This window comes from Lolium perenne, chromosome 1 (genome assembly GCF_019359855.2).
Source record: "Lolium perenne isolate Kyuss_39 chromosome 1, Kyuss_2.0, whole genome shotgun sequence".
In the NCBI taxonomy this organism is placed as follows: domain Eukaryota; kingdom Viridiplantae; phylum Streptophyta; class Magnoliopsida; order Poales; family Poaceae; genus Lolium; species Lolium perenne.
Window position 1 is genome coordinate 3,330,694 of NC_067244.2, and position 21,033 is coordinate 3,351,726.

The 21,033-nt window shown below is 42.0% G+C and overlaps 1 protein-coding gene across 1 annotated transcript; it reads left to right on the forward strand.

Moving 5' to 3' along the window:
- Positions 1 to 5,691: 5,691 nt before the first annotated feature.
- Positions 5,692 to 7,075, forward strand: LOC127341166 (mannose/glucose-specific lectin-like). The gene is made up of 3 exons (XM_051366943.2): positions 5,692 to 5,764; positions 5,884 to 6,537; positions 6,672 to 7,075. The coding sequence occupies exons 1-3, from the start codon at positions 5,759 to 5,761 to the stop codon at positions 6,927 to 6,929; spliced, it is 918 nt and encodes a 305-aa protein (XP_051222903.1). The 5' UTR covers positions 5,692 to 5,758; the 3' UTR covers positions 6,930 to 7,075.
- The last annotated feature ends 13,958 nt before the right edge of the window (positions 7,076 to 21,033 follow it).

Genomic DNA, 21,033 nt, shown 5'->3' on the forward strand with positions numbered 1-21,033 from the left:
TTGACCATGGCGGCATGGCCGCGCCGGCGGGCCACTGGATCAGCACTGGCTCGCCCATGATCGCCAAGCAGTCTTCGCAACCCGGCGTAACCTGCAGCTTGTACATATGCATGTTAAACATGGTCGACATCATCAGTTCATCACCCACACCGCCGAGGCCGACTATGAGCCTATGAGGCCACCGTCGACGATTGTCAGGCTGCGCCGCCGCTGCATATATGTCCATGATTACTCCCGATGGCCGCCTTCGCCGCAGAGAAACAATACGTACATACTACCATGGCTGCCGCTGCTGCATCGCCGTGCTTACTCCCGATGATTACCACCGGTGGAAGACCTCAAGACCGACCATACGTACACTCCCGATTGCACGTACCTACTCCCGATGGCCGCCGCAACACCATCGCTCTCCTTTCCCTGAGACTCGAGAGACGCAAAAAGCGATGGTAAGGCCCGGACTGATTAAACGATGCGACATCTTCCTTGGCTCGTACATATATGAGCGTTTACAAAGGCGTATGTGAAATCTGGAATCTTTTTAGGAACGAGGCCGGAGACCAATCCTGAATACCTGATACGTGGGAGACCAATCCTGATCGGTTTCCTTCCGAGCACAAACAGATTTTGTGATGAACTCTTTTGGTACGACAGACGCTGCGTGCTAGCTTCGGATGGACACAGAAATTAGCGATCAAAGGAAACGTTTAGGATGACGAAACGTTTTCTTGATTGATTGATGATTGACTTACCGGTGGGAAGGGTATGTAATTTTAACGAAAATTAGGGGTAAAAATAGACGGACCAACAAGAAGCCTTATTTTCTTTATTATTAGGTAAACATATAAATAGATATATTATATATATATATATATTATTAGGTATAAACTGGTACACATGCCCGTGCGTTGCAATGGGAGAAAAAGACTACTACACAAAGACGCACAATAAAAGTTGTCGTTGATTTTATAATTCTTTTCCAACTCACATCAAGAAAACAAGTTTTAACAATAATTTCGAGAAACCATTACCAATAACCGTTCTTGCCGACATGCTGAGCGACGACAGCTGGCTTCTTCCCCTCCAGTGTTGTCGTTGCTGCTGCTACATACATCCCCCCTAGGCCTCGACGACACCTTCTGACCTGTGGTAGCACCTTGGGCCTCGGCTCAGAGTCCGCCACAGGATGCTGGTGACAAAGTAACTTCTCGTTGGTTCTTCTATAATTCTATTCCATCTAATATGAAGAGACAACAAACATCAAGAAAATAACTCTCAACAGTAATATCAAGAAAGATTACCAATAGCAAAATTTATAAATTTGCTTTGTGCTCACCTTTGCAAGTACATCTCAAGCATATATACCAATTAAGATGATCTCGTGGTGATATCAAGCCTGAACCAGACATCCGTGCATTGCATGTTCCAGTATGTTCGTGTAATGGAACTATGAAAAAACTTGTATTCTCATATCCAAACCCTCGCCACTCCTCTGTCTTGGTCTTTTTTTTGGAGCCACACCCCACCTTGGTGAACGCCTCGTTCTCTGAGAGCTGTACTGATCCTTTGAGTTGAGTTTCAGAATAAGCGACCAGCAATCAGATTGGCCATCGGGAGCGATGGAGGAACTTGGGCCAGCTTGTCGACGCGCCACCCACGTCTCCTCTGACCAGGGCATGCGCAGGTCCTCCTCGATCTGGTCTCATCAGCCGCACTGCTAATAATCCGACTCAACGACGACGGACAGAGGTGATGAAGTAGACTTAGTGCTTGGCCGAGGCTGCGCTAGATCAGCCGTTGAGCGGCGTGGCGGATGCAGCCATCAAGTTAATCCAAGCACCGATTATGTCGCCGCCAACAGGGGAAAATTCCGATCCAGACATCATTATCATGGGGATGGCGGAACCACCGGGTCTGCCCTTACGACCGCGTCAATATCCATGGCCAGAACACCGGCGAGATCGCACCGAGGAACCTTGATCGGAGTAGAGTACCATACTCGGCTCGATCGGTCCCGGATTTCCTACGGGGCGGGCGCCATCAGGTCGCTCAACATCCCATGTTGGGGCCATGGAGTTAGGTAGGTATACGACCAGAAGACGCGGCGATCGGACCTGCTTTTTTAGAAGCGTCCCAAGCTCGAAGTGCACTCGCGGTGCTTCACCCACAACTGTTCCGGCAGGATCGGACGCCACACCATCTTCTCTAAACACCGACCCAGGCCAGGGGCGAACGTCCGGGACGACGGCGTCGGGACCGCCCTCTTCTTCGTCCGTTCTCTCCACCTCGTCTCCATTGTCCTCGCTGCCATCCTGGTATGGAGCGGCTCCAGAGAAGTCGCCAACCCAGGGGCGGATATCCGGGACGACAAGACGATGGATGAGCCAGATGTGTCTACACGTCTCGCCGTCCTGCTCCTGGATGTCGGTTCTCGTGGACGTGATGGAGGATTAATAATGGGACTGTCTAATCATCATCTAGCTGAAAGCGACATGTTATAAGGATACAAATTAACAACAGTGTTAAGTTGGTACTCCTACATAGTAACTTTTAGTAAATTATTTCCATCGCAAAAACACTTTTAATTAATTAATTAATTGCTTCCTATCTCCCTGCAGCCTCCGTATTTTCTAATTTGTTTCTTTTGGTTTGTATGATTGCTGAAACACATGAATATGACACATAACCAGAAAAATATAGGAAATAATATCAAGGAGTTATTAGCCCATTAAAGAAGGAAAAGGAAATCTTACCAAGAGGTGGGTGATTGGAATATTCTTGCAAATAGAATGCATGTGAATTATTAGAAAAGATCCTTAAAAGTCTTGTGCTCTCTCTATTTTCCTATCGTGGTGAATTAATTAGGAGGCATGTGAGTCCACCCAAAATGTCACTTACTCACAATTCCAAAACACAAAGCAGACCCCACCATCTCAATAGAAGGCAAACCTTGTACGTTGATCGAAAGTTCTTCCACCTCCAGAAGAGAGGTTGATGATTATCCGGGAGAGCGGTTCAGGTCCTTCAACCATTGCATCCTCTGTTTCAAATTAATGAAAATGTATTTTTTCACCAAATCAAATCCAAAAAACCAACCAAAGACGGGTGCTCTCTTGTCCGACTTCTCTATAGCCACTGGTATCACACCCGACCGTAATTCTCTACACTCAAACAATGGCATCTTCAAGTTGGGTTTCAAGTGCTCATATCGTGGTTTTGGTGTCTGCTTCACTAACTCACCATACCGTAATCCTGATTATATGCCGATTTGGCAACCTTACTTGGAATCGAATTTCGATTGTTATTCATCATCAATTTGCGTATCAGACTATGCCATGCATACCTCTCTCCTTTTTATCTCAGAGTACACGGTAACACTTCTAACTCTACCATTGCCATGCTTCTTGATAATGGAAATCTTGTATTAAGAGATCAAGTAACTATGTCTGAAGAGCTAGAAACCAAGTCTAGCGAGTGGCTCAGCGGACGGCAGCATTCATGATGCATGCCATACACGGACAAATAATTGGTGATCTCGAAAAGAGTCAGATGCGTTCCCATGGCCACCTATCAAGCTACAGCTTGATTAATTGTGGTGGTTGTACAACTCCAATTAATTGGTGGTCGCAAAATGAGTCAGATGCGTTCTCGTGGCCACCTATCAAGCTACAGCTAAATTAATCGTGGTGCTTGTACAACTCCAATTAATTGGTCGTCGCAAAATGAGTCAAATGCGTTTCCGTGTCACATATCATGCTAGCTACTGCTGGATTGATCATGGTGCTTGTGCTATTACAATTAATTGGAGGTCTAAAAATGAGTCAGATGCATTCCCATGGCCTTGTTGTTAGGTTTTACAAATTCTGTGGATATTTTGATTCAGATCCTTAGTCGAGTTTCTTCTTATCCTTGCAAAGCGATAGGACAGAAGCCATCAGCTTCCTACGTCACCAGGATGATGTACGCTTGGTTGATGTTAGCGAGGTGGGCGCGCTCGTCGTGGAAATCATTGAGGAAGGACAAGAGATGACATTGATGCTACTCATGGTGTGCTTTATTGAACCACAAACATGTCTGCCGACTGTAGCTTAACTAATGAATGAATACATAAACTTGTACCATTCAATGTCAGCGAGATCCAAGCAATTAACAGATGAAAGAAAGCGCGAACGTAATAACATCACAGCTGTTTGTCAAAAATTTGATTGTGCAGGGAAGATTTGCTGTCCAAGAAGTCATATGTATTCACACCCAAAGAACGCAAACATGCAAACCAATTTACTTGGTGATCTGAGTAATGCGCCTAACAGAAATTGTCTTCTGAGAACTACACCTAAATTTTAAATTATTGATTTTTTCTTGTCCAGGTAGCCTCGACATGCCAACCAGCACCTGACTAGTTAAAGAATACATAAACTTGTACCTTTCAACGTCATCGTCCAAGAAATTAACGTATGAAAGCAAGTGCGGATGTACTGGCATCAAAGTTGTTTGTAAGTAATTTGATTGTGCAGGGAAGATTTGTTGGCCAAGAACTCATATGTATTCTCACCCAAACAACGCAAACAAACAAACCAATTTAGTTGGTGATCCGAGTAATGCGCCTGACAGAAATTGCCTTCTAAGAGCTACAGCTAAATTTTCAATTATTGATTTTTGCTTGTCCAGGTTGGGTCGACATGAAGTGTTATTTTGTGCCCGAGAAAATGTAAAGTAAGATTAAAATTTGGTAATTGCTTCCAAAAATGATTAATATTTGGAATCGTTCCGACCCGGCTAGTTTGCCCGGGCAATTTGCAGCAGAGTGTGTCCAGCCTGGCTACCTATTTCTCCATATAGGGAGCCACTCTAAAATAGCCTCTCCCTATTTCCCGACAAGCTCCAACCCACTACCTATATTCTATTCACCTATATTTTATTCATATTTTGTAACTAACAAAATATTTCTAACGGCTATATTTTCAATTGCTATATTTCTAACAGACATTGATGCATATTCCCAGTTTTTTTAGCATGGCAATAAAATATGGCTATGTAATTTGTTAATATGCCTGGATTTGTTAATGATAATGAATTTGTTAATATGTTTCCTATGTTGAGCTTCGCAATAATCTCAAAATTTTATATGTAAAAATATGCATGCACACATATTATATATTCAATATAGTAGAGACCTGATTTTCCGGAGAGACTCTTGTTAGTCAATATAAAGAAAAATATCCCCATTAGGCCAACAATATGTTTATGTATGCTCCATCAAAAATGCTTTTTTTCCGTGTGTGTGCGACATCAGATAGATAAATCAAAACCGTAGGTTATAGTTAGAGAAACATGATGCCGGATGATTTTTCATGATTAATGCTGGTTTTTATAGTGTTATGAAAATCCCTAGAGTACTAATTCATGTTAGTGCTAGATGAACCTCCAAATTGGGATGCACATATAAAATGATACATATCGAATTTGTATATGCATACCTGATCTACACGTATTTATCTATTTGTCTGTTCACTTTTCGTTTGATGAACGTATCAATACGTCGATGTATATTAACTTTTTGTTTGCTGCGCGGCAAATGGTACTATGAGTCTGAACTTCTCTTAGTCTTGCTCGATCGATCGAGACGAATGGATGGCAGGTACGCGCGCACAGCAGACTCCCTATAAATAGGTGGCCTTCCATCGGCATTTGGTCATCGCAACTAGCAAACACACGCACAGACTCTTCAGACTCAGTTTTTTTGTCGTAGTAGCTCGAGAATATGGCGGTAAGGCTATGTATATACACAGAAATGCATACATGCATGTTGAAGTAGAGCCAGAATATGGCGGTAATTAACTGACTTGTTTATTTTGTGATGCATGCATGCATGAATGTTGTATGCAGGTCGTGGTGAGTGTTGGTCCATGGGGTGCACCGGGGGGAGAGCCTCGCGACATCCCCATCGGCAGCATGCCCCAGTCCCTGGTGAGCATCACCATCTGGAGCATCAAGGCCTTGGGGGGGGCCATCTGTGGCTTCTCCTATGTGTACGTCGACCAGAACGGGGGGCCCATCCACGTCGGCCCCTGGGGCAATGCCGACCCGGAACACACCATCACGAACATACAGATGGGTCCCGGCGAGTATCTTTACGAGCTGAGCGGAACCGCCGATGACTCCGCCCTATTATCGCTCAAACTGGTCACCAACCAGCACACGTACGAGGTCGGCGCTCCGTTGGAGCAGACGACCTTCAGCATGCCGCTCAAGAATGGCAAGGTGGTCGCCTTCTTTGGCCGCTCCGACAACGATCACCTCACGGCGCTCGGTATCTACGTGCCGGTGATGAAAGGCTCGCCGGTCAATGTCGGTCCGTGGGGCGACTCCGGTGGCATACCTGTGGACATCACCACGCCGGTGCAGCTTAAGAGCGTCACCGTCTACAGCACCGATTCCAGCGATGGGCGCATCTATGGCTTCTCCTTCACCTATGTCGACCTGACTGGCCAGTCCATCCATGTCGGCCCCTGGGGCACGATCAAGGGAGAGAAGCATACCGTACGTACCACGTTAATTCATTCTTAATTTCCTTTCTACCTATTGATTGCACGCGTCTAGCTACTTAGTTGTCTCACTTGTGACAACTTTAATTTGAGTACAACTCGTCATGCATGCATGTTGATGTGATGCAGTTTGACCTGAGCCTGCAAGGCGAGTATGTGAACAAGATCACTGGCACTACTGCCGGCGACAACCGCGTGACCTCGCTCAAGTTCACCACCAACCAGGAGCGTGACTACGGCCCGTTCGGGAGCGATAGGGGCAATGCCTTTAGCGTGCCGCTGCCAGACGGCGAGCACAACGGCGCCGTGGTCGGCTTCTTCGGCCGCTCCGGGAAGAGCCACGTTGACCTCGGCGTCTACGTCGGCCTCGCGCCCAACGAGCCATGAATCAATCACTTGTAAACGTATATATCGAGCTAGCAGCTAGTTACGTACTCTACCCATCCAGAATGCAGACCTCTACTCGATCTGGATGCTACGTTAAACGCCAGCGAGCTAGCTAGCTGGCTATACATATGTGTCATATATATGTGTGTAATGAATAAGCACGATGGGATCAAATACTGTCAAGGGATTATATATATGCATGTAAGTGTGTAATATTATTAATATAAATAATGCTGTAATGCTCATGGTTTGCAATAAAAATACCACCCGTTTGGCTAATCATGTACGTGCTGATCCCCATAAAATACATCCTCTTTTTACATTTTTTAATTCAACTTATCAAAATCATCCTGCGAGGGAATTCCTGAAATTAGCACATTTTATTAGCATAACATTTAATATATTTACTTTCAGTTGTAACATATCAAACTATTGTAGCACAATGGAATTTTATTAGCATACTGTTTCTCTACCTCCTTTTTTTCTTTTTTGCCGAGTGAAATCTCCCTTGCTTTGAACGGCAAGAAAACAGTTTGCTTTCATGATAGACACATGTACCTTGTAAAATAAATTACATTTATTTAGAGAGGAAAAGTAGGAAAAATACTGTAGATTAAGCAACAGTGATGGGTAGCTAAAGGGATGTGGCAATTGGAAATAACATATCATCGTTTTTTTTATTTTGATAAACTGTAATATAGTAATATCATGATGATACCGAGTACACTAGGTCTCTGCAAAAAAATGACATATCCCTCTCTGCAAAAACTAACATATCATCATAGAAGTTTCAAACAGACCCCTCTCGGCATGTTTGTTTGGGCTTCTGTTTGTGCTTTTACATTGGGTCTAGACTCCATAATCACAAGCTCAGCAAAACAGCTACTTGCTTCAATCAAGAGGAGGTCGTCGTCTAGCATTTCGTGTGTTAATTAGCACGTGTATATGGGGCCCCGGACTTAGTAGTCCAAAACTCCTGTTATGCATTTATATTCACGATCCCATGATCAGTGCATCGTGAACACATAACCATACTGATACCTGATTACAACATCCAATACAATACCGAATTTAAAGTCCTACAACAGTCTTACATAAAAGCCATGATGGCAAAGTTCAACTTCAAATAGCGGAAACAACTTGGCAAAAGCATCGCAGGGGCCCAAGTCACGCCTTAACCCTACAGGCGACTGACTGGGAGAGTGTCCTAGTTCGCATCCTCGGCGTCATACTCCTCTTCATCATAGTACTCCTCTTCACAGTCTGACCAAGTAAATAGCCAGGACAACAATGCCAGTGAGTACGTTTGAATGTACTCGCAAACCACCTAAGAGAGAAGTAAAAGGGAAATGCAGTATGGATGTAGCAAGGAATAGGCTCTAATCTAGGTTTGACTTGATAGAGCAATAATTTCTCTTGTAGATATAGCATCTCTATATCTTTATTGAAAAACATTTTTGAAAACAAAATTCCTTTTGAAGACTAATAGGTAAGGATAACCCAACTTTCTTGCCCGGCCATCTCCGTATGACTAGATACTCTTTCAATCTTCAGTTGTACCTCTCAGGTACCATCCGACCGGTCCCACCGGTATTCTTTCCCAAAACAGTTTTTATACTCTTTTATAAACCAAAACTCTTTAGAACTGTCAACACCCGGTTTTTTTAAGTTCAGATGCCTGTTATGCCATACATCGCAATCCCAGGAATATTGGTTTTGCGAGACATAACAGTTGATATCACAGAACATCATTCATTACAAAACATAATTGTCTTACAACAAAGGATCACATGATCCAGTCTTACAACACAGTTGATCGAAAGATCAAATACAAAACACATAGCGGAAGAAGCGTAGTAGCGGTCCATCTGTTCCACAGGCAACGCTTGACGTCAGGAGTAGTCCTAGTTATCATAGACGTCCTGCTGTCCATCTTCATGGTACTGGTGCTCCTCTTCATAGTCTGGCCATTTGAATAGCCAGGGACACAGCCATGAGTACTTTAAAGTACTCGCAAACTAATACTAGGGTAAGCACTATCAACTATATCAATGGAGTTCTAAGCTCTAGGTTCATTTGCATAAAGCCAGTTTTATTTCATAAGCACTTAGTAGTAAAAGACTCTTTATTTGCCTAACAAACTCAAGTGGGAACATTAGTGTCATTCCCACAACTCTGTTGTGATTCAAGTCAAAGTCACAATTCAAGTTCGAGTCACAAGTCACCAGTCACATTTTGAAAAGTTCTGATGACGGAACAGTATGGCCTTTCCAACTGTCCATGACCGCGGACGCGGCTATTCGAATAGGTTTACACTCTGCAGAGGTTGTACACTTGTGCCACAACTTTTGATTACATCCGTCAGGGATAGCCCTGAATAATCATACTCAGTATGCGGATCATCAACCATAACCTTTCACTTACATACCCTAGTATAGGCACCTCCCCCATGAGCTTGGCCTCCCAGTGATGCTAATTTGCCATCCTGGGAACTGCACAGGGCTTGGGTAGGACAGTCACCTCATTTTCACGTCATTTCTTTGGTTGTGGAGGCAGCTTTCGGCATAACCCCTATGACGCTTGTTTAGAGGGAACCCATACTAAAGTACATAAACTTCCAGTTAAGCCCTACCCATAATCAGGTATTGTGGGGGTACTCAAAAATTGGAATGGTATCGCATCCGAACCCAATCATCAGTTTTTGTCAAAATCACCAAGTCATTCATGTCATATTCACCTTCAAAATCTTTCAATAGAATGACTCATCATTCCAAGGTTTTTCAAAGTCATTTGATTCACAAGTTCCCATCTAGGGTAATCAATTTTTGTTTTAGCACTAGCAACTAGTCATGAGGGGTGCTAGCTAACTTGTAGCCCTCTAGGCTAAATTTGATACTCTTGTAATACTCTATACTTAGACCAAAGTTAACTATAAAAGTAAGCTTTGATAATCAAAGGAAAAGCTTGTAAGGGTAAAAACTTGGGATTGGATCATTAAACATAAAGTAATAGTGCAATGGTGCCTTGCTCTAGTAGAGCTTTGCACTAGGGTAGCTTGCAAGAGTATAGCTTGCCTTGATTGGTACAGTGATCAAAGTTTTCTTCTTCTTCTTCGTAGAAGACCTCCTCCTCCTCGTAGCCTTCGGTACTAGCATCTATAAACGGATACGAGGTAACAATCACCAAACAATACTTAAGTACTAGACTTAACACTCAAAGGGATCACACAAGCTAATCTAGCATCACACATTATTAACATGGTGGTTGGCTTTGGTTTCTTTTAGGAAAAATAATTTTCTCTCATTGAAATATTGTTAGGGTTTCTATTTATTTCCTTTGAGAAATAATTTCCTCTCATTGAATATTACTAAGGGTTAATATCCTCAAATAATAAGTATGAGATCATGTTGACCAAGGTCAATACTTCATATTTACTATTTGGGAAAAAATGATTTAAATGAGATTCATCATCTCATGCAATTTAACTACTACTTTAGGAACAATTTAATATCACTAAGTAATGCAATATGAGGTTCTATAACTAAGTTCATTTCCTCATATTGTATTACTTGGGACAAAGATTTAAATGAGAGAACAACTCTCATACTATTTCATTAATTAATTGGGATAATTTAAATGGACTAGAAATGGCCACATAGCCACTATTTTGCTCTAGCCCATGATCATGTAAACAACTATGCTATGTTTTTACATAAACAATTAGGGTATTTGAAATGTGAATTATGAGAGGTGGAATCAACTCAAAATGAATTATGGTTGATTTTATAAAAATGGTTGAATTTTGAAAAGGTACTGCATTGTTAATTTTCTTGCAAGTGTTCTGTAATGAATTTAGGGTTGAGACCAGTTGGGTTGGATAGATATTTTTATCTACTTTCACACAAATTTTGAATCACCCAATTTGGTTTAGCAGATATTTTTCTATTGACTTTTGAACAGGGCATCAGTATTTGAATTCAGCTAAAAGAAATAATTCATATTTGAATTGGTGGGCTTGCGCGGGAGAAGTTAACGGGCCAGAGACAGAGAGAGAAGCAGGTCGGCCCAGTTAGCACGTCTCGAACGCACGGGCCGTGATACGTCTCCAACGTATCTATAATTTCTTATGTTCCATGCTAGTTTTATGACAATACTCACATGTTTTATATACACTTTATATCATTTTTATGTATTTTCCGGCACTAACCTATTAACAAGATGCCGAAGCGCCAGTTCCTGTTTTCTGCTGTTTTGGTTTCAGAAATCCTACACAGGAAATATTCTCGGAATTGGACGAAACAAAAGCCCACGGCCCTATTTTCCATGGAGTGTTCCAGAACATCAAAGAAGAGTCGGAGACGGCCAGCAGGGGGGCCACCCCGGCGCGGCCAGGCCCCCTAGCGCACCCAGGTGTGGGGAGCCCACCCCTGGCTCCCCTGACGCTACCTCTTCGCCTATATATTCCTTCGTCTCCGAAAACCCTAGGACGATCGGTCTTCCGCCACGAAAAGTTACGTAGCCGCCGCCATCGCGAAGCCAAGTTCGGGGGACAGAAGTCTTTGTTCCGGCACGCCGCCAGGATGGGGAAGTGCCCCCGGAATCCATCTCCATCGACTCCATCGCCATCTTCATCGCCGTTGCTGTCTCCCATGATGAGGAGGGAGTAGTTCTCCCCCGTGGCTGAGGGCTCTACCGGTAGCTATGTGGTTCATCTCTCTTTCCCATGGTGTGATCTTTATGTGATCATGAGCTTTGTAATCTAGTTGAATATGTAGATGTTACTCTTGTCTATTATGCACTCTAGAGGTTACTTTAATATGAACTCCGGATTCACTCTCCACGGTGTGATGGTGACAGTGTGCGCATCGTGTGTGATTCCTTTATGACGTTGTGGAGCTTGTTTACTCCGGCTTGAGGTGTGCTTTTGCAGCCCTACACAATGAATGGTGTTTGTTATCCAACAAGAGAGTGTTTGAGAGTAGCATTTATTTATTCAATTATGTGATCATTGTTGAGAATGTCCACTAGTGAAAGTATGATCCCTAGGCCTTGTTTCTAAGCATTGAAACACCGTTTCCAACAAGTTCTGCTACATGTTCGCTTGCTGCCATTTTTATTTCAGATTGCAATTACTACTTATAATCATCCATATTACTTGTATTTCACTATCTCTTCGCCGAACTAGTGCACCTATACATCTGACAAGTGTATTAGGTGTGTTGGGGACACAAGAGACTTCTTGTATCTTAATTGTAGGGTTGCTTGAGAGGGATATCTTTGACCTCTACCTCCCTGAGTTCGATAAACCTTGGGTGATTCACTTAAGGGAAACTTGCTGCAGTTCTACAAACCTCTGCTCTTGGAGGCCCAACACTGTCTACAGGAATAGAAGCGTGCGTAGACATCAAGCTATTTTCTGGCGCCGTTGCCGGCGAGGTAAGGTAAAAGGTATTCACATCCTCCGACTACTAAGCTATTTCCTAGCACTGTTGCCGGTGTGTGAGTGCTCGAAGTTATTTCCTTTAGATTCTGCAATTGCATCTTTTTGTTTCTTGTTTTTATTTTTCACTAGTTAGGCATAATGGAAAGCAACAAAAAATTTAGTGAGCTTTTTAATCTTTTTCCTGAGTTAAGACATAAATTGTTTGATGCGAAAATTAAAAAACCTATGGAACCTTATTTGCATGCTAGTAGCAATGTTATTAGTATGAACGCAATTACTGCTAATGCTATGGAAAAGTCTAAGCTTGGGGAAGCTAGTTTTTATGATCTTTTTAGCTTCCCATCTTTAGGGGAGAAAATTTGCTCTGATAATACTTTATCTCCCATATGCGATAACTCTAATGATGATTGTGATATTTTAAATCCACCTACTGAAAGTATTCCTTTCAAGATACCTACGAAAATTGTTGAACTTGCTATGAACAATTGCTATTTTGGAGATGGGACTGTCCATCCTAGTGATCATTTACTCTTTATACATGAATTATGCGAGTTGTTCAAGAGTGCAGGTATTTCAAAGGACCAAGCTAAGAGAAAGCTATTCTCTATATCTCTGAAGGGAAGAGCTGCGGAATGGTATAAGATGCTGAAGAATGGTCGATCTATTGGTTGGGTGGAAATTGTACCTCTCTTTTATTCTAAATTTTATCCTCCTCATGAAGTGCATGTTGATAGGAATTACATTTATAACTTTTATGCCTGTGATGGAGAGAGTATTTCCCAAGCATGGGGGAGATTGAAGTCACTAATGCTCAAATGTCCCATTCACGAGCTCCCCCGTAATGTTATTATTAATAATTTTTATGCAAGGCTTTCAGGACACCACAAGGACTATCTAGATGCCTGTTTGGAGGGATCTTTCACAAGCAAGGAGGTTGAAGCTAGATGGGATCTTCTTGAAAGAATTCAAATCAATACTGAAGATTGGGAGAATGACAAAGGTAAAGAATCAGGTATAAACTATGAATATGAATGCATTAAGTCTTTCATTGAAACTGCTGGTTTTCAAAAGCTTAGTGATAATTATGGTCTTGACTCTCAAATTATTGTTGATTGTTGTAGAACCTTTGCTTCTCATATTAATGTTCCTAAAGAAAATTGGGGCGTGTATCATGAACCTTTCAAAGACACTTGCATGGAAAATGAAATTGTTGTTAATGATTGCAATAAACATGCCCAAACTTCTGAAAATACTATTTCTTATAAGCATGTTAATTTTTGTGGAATGCATAGACCTTGTGGAATTAATCAAATCGAAGATGAATATTGTATCCATCATAGGAATGAAAAAACTAGAATGTGGTACAAGGCTCTAGATGATCTTGGTGAAAAAGTTTGTGACCTCCATCCTTTTATTTGTGAACTTTGCTATGAAGTGGGTCATTTTAATTTTCAATGTTCTCGTCATGATGATAGTATTTCGAATTTAATGAGTACTTCAAGTCTATATTGTGATAACATGATCACTCCTAATCAGCATGATGAACTTACTTTACTTTTGGGGTGTGAAGAGCTATCAAGAAAAATTTCTTTGTTAGATATGAGTGATCTTGATATGAATAGTGTGTTGCATGGATGTTATCTCTATTATGTTAATAATTGTCATGCAAACACCTACATACAAAGTGTTATAAAGGATGGGACTTTACCAAAATATGACAGGACTAATATGTGTTTTGTTCTTATTAATGAAAGAGAGGTATCCTCCCAAGTTTCTTCTATTGTTTCTAATAATAAACCAGGTTATGTGGAGAAGCTTCCTTTCAAGCATCTCCCTCCTAAAGAGGAAAAGAAGAAGAAGAAGGGAACGAAGAAGAAGAAGAAGGGGAGTAAAAGGAGAGAGGAAACGGTATCTTCTCCCAAACTTGTTGCTCCTATTACAATCGATACTTATAATTCTGAATTCGATGATTCTGAACTTGATGATGAACCTATAACTGTTATTTATATTAGTGATCATGATTGGGAAAAGCACACTTCTTTTGATATTGAAGATCTCTGGGACACTAATTCTGAAAATGATGATGTTAATAATTGCCATAGTATTAGTACTATCCATGTTTCTTCCCATGATGATATAGAAAGCTCTAAGCTTGGGGATGAGGTGTTTGAAAATCCTTTTGCTACTGATGATTATATGTTTGATACATCTCCTTCTAGTAACAATGATGGTATGTTTACAAATGAACACACTTTGGAAGATAACTATTCTGTTTCTTATGATGACACTATGCCTCCAATCTTTGACAATTATTATAAAGAATACTATGACATGGGTTATAATTACAGTTATCCTCATGAAACTTGTCATAGTTATGGAGGGATTACCCAAAACCATCTCTCTAATATACAGCTTGTCTATCATATTCAAGTTCATTATGGTGATTGTGATATTTTCAGTCCATCTACTATTGAGGATAAAATTCATTATGATTATTCTATGCCTCCAATTTATGATGATTATAATGATGGATGTGATAGTTTTACTCCCACTATTACTAATAAAATTGATTATGCTTGTGTGGAGGGTAATGATACTTTTATGCATGTGGATCATGATAAGAATGCTTTATGTGATAGCTATATTGTTGAGTTTATTCATGATACCACTGAAAATAATTATGAGAGAGGAAAATATGGTTGTAGAAATTTTCATGGTACTAAAACACCTCTCTACATGCTGAAAATTTTGAAGTTACTCGTGTTTTATCTTCCTATGCTTATTGCATTATGCTTACATGACTTGTTTAATTACAAGATTCCTTTTCATAGGAAGTGGGTTAGACTTAAAACTGTTTTTTATTTGCTTTTGATGCTCTCTTTTGCTTCAACTCTTATTTCTTGCGAGGGCATCATTAAAATTACGGAGCCCATCTTAATGGCTATAAAGAAAGCACTTCTTGGGAGATAACCCATGTTTTTATTTTGCTACTATTTTGTTGTGTCTTGGAAGTTGTTACTACTGTAGCAACCTCTCCTTATCATGTTTATTTCATTTTTGTGCCAAGTAAAGTCTTTGATAGAAAGTTGATACTAGATTTGGATTTCTGCGCAGAAACAGATTTTTAGCTGTCACGAATTTGAGTTGTTATCTCTGTAGGGAAATCTAAAAATCTTGAAAAAATTCGTGAGTAATCCTCAGATATGTACGCAACTTTTATTCAATTTGAGCTTTTTCATCTGAGCATGTTAAGTGCCTCGAAAAAATTCGTCTTTACGGACTGTTCTGTTTTGACAGATTCAGCCTTTTATTTCGCATTGCCTCTTTTACTGTGTTTGAGTGGGTTTCTTTGCTCCATTAAATTTCAGTAACCTTGGGTAATGTCCAGAAGTGTTGGGAATGATTGTGTCCTTGCTGAACATGTGAATTTTTGATTATGCACTAACCCTCTAATGAGATTGCTTTGAGTTTGGTGTGAAGGAAGTTTTCAAGGATCAAGAGAGGAGGATGATATAATATGATCAAGAAGTGTGAAAAGTCTAAGCTTGGGGATGCCCCCGCGGTTCATCCCTGCATATTTCAAGAAGACTCAAGCATCTAAGCTTGGGGATGCCGGGCATCCCCTTCTTCATCAATAACTTATCAGGTCACCTCTAGTGAAACTATATTTTAATTCCGTCACATCTTATGTGCTTTATTTGGAGCGTCTGTGTGCTTTTATTTTCGTTTTGTTATCTTAGTTCTCTGAATAAATTGGATCCTATCTATCTTGTTTGGGAGAGAGACACGCTCCGCTTTTTCATTTGAATACTCCTATTCTTCACTTATATTTGTTGAGTATTCAGTTTTCGCACTGTGTAGCTTCTAGCTCTTGGTTTTCATGTATCTCTTGTTCAGAGCTATTAGTTATTTTATAGAAAGTACTCTCTTACTTCACTTATATTTGTTTTGAGAGTTTCTTGCTATTTGGTTGGAAACAGAAAATGCTTCATGTGGTAGTTGGTATATTGTCTTGAATAATTTGATACTTGGCAATTGTTTTGAGCTCTCAAGTAGATCATGTTTAAGCTCTTGCATCATGTAGTTTAAACCTATTAGTGGAGAACTACCGTAGAGCTTGTTGAAATTTGGTTTGCATGATTGGTCTCTCTAAGGTCTAGATATTTTCTGGTAAAAGTGTTTGAGCAACAAGGAAGACAGTGTAGAGTCTTATAATGCTTGCAATATGTTCTTATGTAAGTTTTGCTATACCGGTTTATACTTGTGTTTGCTTCAAACAACCTTGCTAGCCAAAGCTTTGTAGTGAGAGGGAATGCTTCTCGTGCATCCAAAACCTTGAGCCAAAACCTATGCCATTTGTGTCCACCATAACTACCTACTAAGTGGTATTTTTCTGCCATTCCAAGTAAATACTTCATGTGCTACCTTTAAACAATTCAAAACTTTATTACTCCTTATTTGTGTCAATGTTTTATAGCTCATGAGGAAGTATGTGGTGTTTTATCTTTCAATCTTGTTGGGCAGACTTTCACCAAGGGACTAGTGGCACATCCACTTATCCAATAATTTTGCAAAAAGAGCTGGCAACGGGGTTCCCAGCCCCAATTAATTAACTTTCATTAATAATTCTCTTCACATGTTTTGCCCTGATTCATCAGTAAGCAACTTAATTTTGCAAATAGACACTCCTCCATGGTATGTGAAATGTTGGAAGGCACCCGAGGATTCGGTTAGCCATGGCTTGTGAAAGAAAAAGGTTGGGAGGAGTGTCATCCATAAATAAAACTAAAGTACATGTGTAAACAAAAGAGAAGAGGGATGATCTACCTTGCTGGTAGAGATAACGTCATTCATGGGAGCCGCTCTTTGAAAGTCTGTTTGACAAGGGGGTTAGAGTGCCCACTACCATTCGTTGACAACAACAAACACCTCTCAAAACTTTACTTTTATGCTCTCTATATGATTTCAAAACTTGAAAAGCTCTAGCACATGATTTAATCCCTGCTTCCCTCTGCGAAGGGCCTTTCTTTTACTTTATGTTGAGTCAGTTTACCTACTTCCTTGTATCTTAGAAGCAAACACTTGTGTCAACTGTGTGCATTGATTCTTACATGCTTGCTTATTGCACTCATCATATTACTTTGTGTTGACAATTATCCATGAGATATACATGTTGAAAGTTGAAAGAAATTACTGAAACTTAAATCTTCCTTTGTGTTGCTTCAAAACCTTTTATTAAGAATCTATTGCTTTATGAGTTAACTCTTATGCAAGACTTTTTGATGCTTGTCTTGAAAGTACTATTCATGAAAAGTTTTTGCTATATGATTCAGTTGTTTAGTCATTATCTTTTTTGTTAGCAAACTATAGACCTTGCTTTGAGTCACTTCATTCATCTCATATGCTTTACAATAGTATTGATCAAGATCATGTTGGTAGCATGTCACTTTAGAAATTATTCTTTTTATCATTTACCTACTCGAGGGCGAGTAGGAACTAAGCTTGGGGATGCTTGATACGTCTCCAACGTATCTATAATTTCTTATGTTCCATGCTAGTTTTATGACAATACTCACATGTTTTATATACACTTTATATCATTTTTATGTATTTTTCGGCACTAACCTATTAACAAGATGCTGAAGCGCCAGTTCCTGTTTTCTGCTGTTTTTGGTTTCAGAAATCCTACACAGGAAATATTCTAGGAATTGGACAAACAAAAGCCCACAGCCCTATTTTCGACGGAGTGTTCCAGAACATCGAAGAAGAGTCGGAGACGGCCAGCAGGGGGGCCACCCCATAGGGCGGCGTGGCCAGACCCCCTGGCGCGCCCAGGTGTGGGGAGCCCACCCCCTGGCTCCCCCGACGCTGCCGGGACGGGGAAGTGCCCCCGGAATCCATCTCCATCGACTCCATCGCCATCTTCATCGCCGTTGCTGTCTCCCATGATGAGGAGGGAGTAGTTCTCCCCCGAGGCTGAGGGCTCTACCGGTAGCTATGTGGTTCATCTCTCTCTCCCATGGTGTGATCTTTATGTGATCATGAGCTTTGTAATCTAGTTGAATATGTAGATGTTACTCTTGTCTATTATGCACTCTAGAGGTTACTTTAATATGAACTCCGGATTCACTCTCCACGGTGTGATGGTGACAGTGTGCGCATCGTGTGTGATTCCTTTATGACGTTGTGGAGCTTGTTTACTCCGGCTTGAGGTGTGCTTTTGCAGCCCTACACAATGAATGGTGTTTGTTATCCAACAAGAGAGTGTTTGAGAGTAGCATTTATTTATTCAATTATGTGATCATTGTTGAGAATGTCCACTAGTGAAAGTATGATCCCTAGTCCTTGTTTCTAAGCATTGAAACACCGTTTCCAACAAGTTCTGCTACATGTTCACTTGCTGCCATTTTTATTTCAGATTGCAATTACTACTTATAATCATCTATATTACTTGTATTTCACTATCTCTTCGCCGAACTAGTGCACCTATACATCTGACAAGTGTATTAGGTGTGTTGGGGACACAAGAGACTTCTTGTATCTTAATTGCAGGGTTGCTTGAGAGGGATATCTTTGACCTCTACCTCCCTGAGTTCGATAAACCTTGGGTGATTCACTTAAGGGAAACTTGCTGCTGTTCTACAAACCTCTGCTCTTGGAGGCCCAACACTGTCTACAGGAATAGAAGCGTGCGTAGACATCAGGCCGCCCAATAGGTGGGCTCCACCCGTCAGCGTGTTATAACCAGCGAAACGGTACGCGTGAGGGGAGGCCGTAGGATTAGACGACGATCGAACGGCTCAGGTTCGTCGTCAACGACGAGCACACCCTCACTGGCGGCGAGCACCAGGGGTTCGGAGGGTCACCTGAGCTCCGGCGATGGTCGGCGACGAGGCAGGGTGATGTTGCGGACGATGAGGAAGCTAACGGTGGTCGTGGCGGCTCCGGGGGTGGACGGAATCGTCGTCGCCGTCTTGCTACTGCCGCGGCGGTCGCCGATAGAATTGGGGCTCCTCCGGCTAAATTGTGGAGGGGGAAGTGGTCGAGGAGGACTAGAGAGAAGAGGAGAGGCGAGTGGTGTGAGGATTGGAGGCTGGGGCATCCTCCATTTATAGCGGGCGAGGTGCTGCGGCACGGCATGGTTAGGTCATCGTCGTCGACGAGGCTACAGGGACGGAGTGGGGTGGGCGCTGATGCGGAGGTGTTGGCGACGTCATGGCGGTCCTGGGGCGCGTCTTTGTGCAGCAGGGGATGGACGGAGTAGCTCGGGCGACGTCAGTCTCTGCCATGGGCCCGGCGGAGGTCGTCGACGGTGGCGTCAGCTACAGGGCGAGAGCGGTCCAATGGGGTTGTCTGGGAGCTTTCTGGTGCCTTGGTGATCATGTGGGAGAGAGGAGAGGGCGAGGGATGGTCGGAGTCGATGGGGGCAGGTGGTGTTCTGGCGCGTCCAGAGCGTGTCCTGGCGCGCTCTGGCGCGTCTGGGCACGTCATGTACCCGACGTTGTCGTGCTCTTCTGGGCCAGGGCTTGCGCCAGCAGGGTCAGGGGGTCAAGTCCAAGCTAGCTGACATGGTGAGAGAGAGAGGAGAGAAGAGGAGGCAGGTTTGGCATGTGGGTGCTATGACCACCACGGCATCACCATGCCATCATGGTGCAGTGAGGGAGAGAGGTGGCAGAGGGGGTGCACTGATGCCAAGGGGTGTGCTAGGGTTTCAGGGATGCAGAGATGGTCAAGGTTGGACTTGGTCCACCTTTAAAAATCCAGCATGGGCACTTATCTAGACCCTGCCTGCAAGTCGCCGGCTTCCCTGTCATCAGTTCACCAACTTCCTGGGTGTTTGATGAAATGCCCGAAAGAAAAATATTTTTGAATTTTGCCAAATCCTTTTATGGGAGTGATTCAAATAATGTTTGGGATCTAATGGTGGTGTTGGTTTGCAAAGGAGAGTTGATTTGTGAAAATCCAAAAAGTGTATGATCTAGTTTCTGTTTCAAGGTTGCCACTTGGCATGCTTATATTAAGAATTTGAAAAGGATTTAGTCAAGGTGGTCAACACCAAAGTTGTTCACCTTGATGAGGTCTTGGATGAGGTGCAAAGAGTTGGGAGAGTTTGGTTTAGAAAACTCTTAATACAGGGGCTCAAAGTGGGTATGTTGTTATAAATGGCACAAATGGCCATTATCACATGTCACTTAGGTTTTTTTCATTTTCTTTTCTTTTGTTTTGATTTTATTTGACCCAAATGGTATTGTCTTGTGTTCAAAGGGTATAGGGTTGGGTTCAAACAATTCCAACCAAGTAAGTGGGGCATTTGCTCACATTTGCAATTTGGCCATATACCCACATATGTCTCTCTTCCATTTGATTTTTAAAAAGGGCTAGGGTTTAGGGTTTAAAACATGTTCAACACTTCAAACAACAATCATGGCAAAGATCACCACATACATGCGCGAGTACTATGCACACCAAAGCAATTAAATTTATGTTTTTGTTGGCTCCAAATTTTGGAAAAAGGGAAATTGATTTTCTTCTTTGTTTTGAAATTTTGGGGTGTTACAGGAACTAAGTAACATGCCTTCCCAACCATCCATGACTGTAGACACGGCTATTTGAATAGTTTACACTCTGCCGAGGTTGTACACTTTCCCCGGATCGTCATAC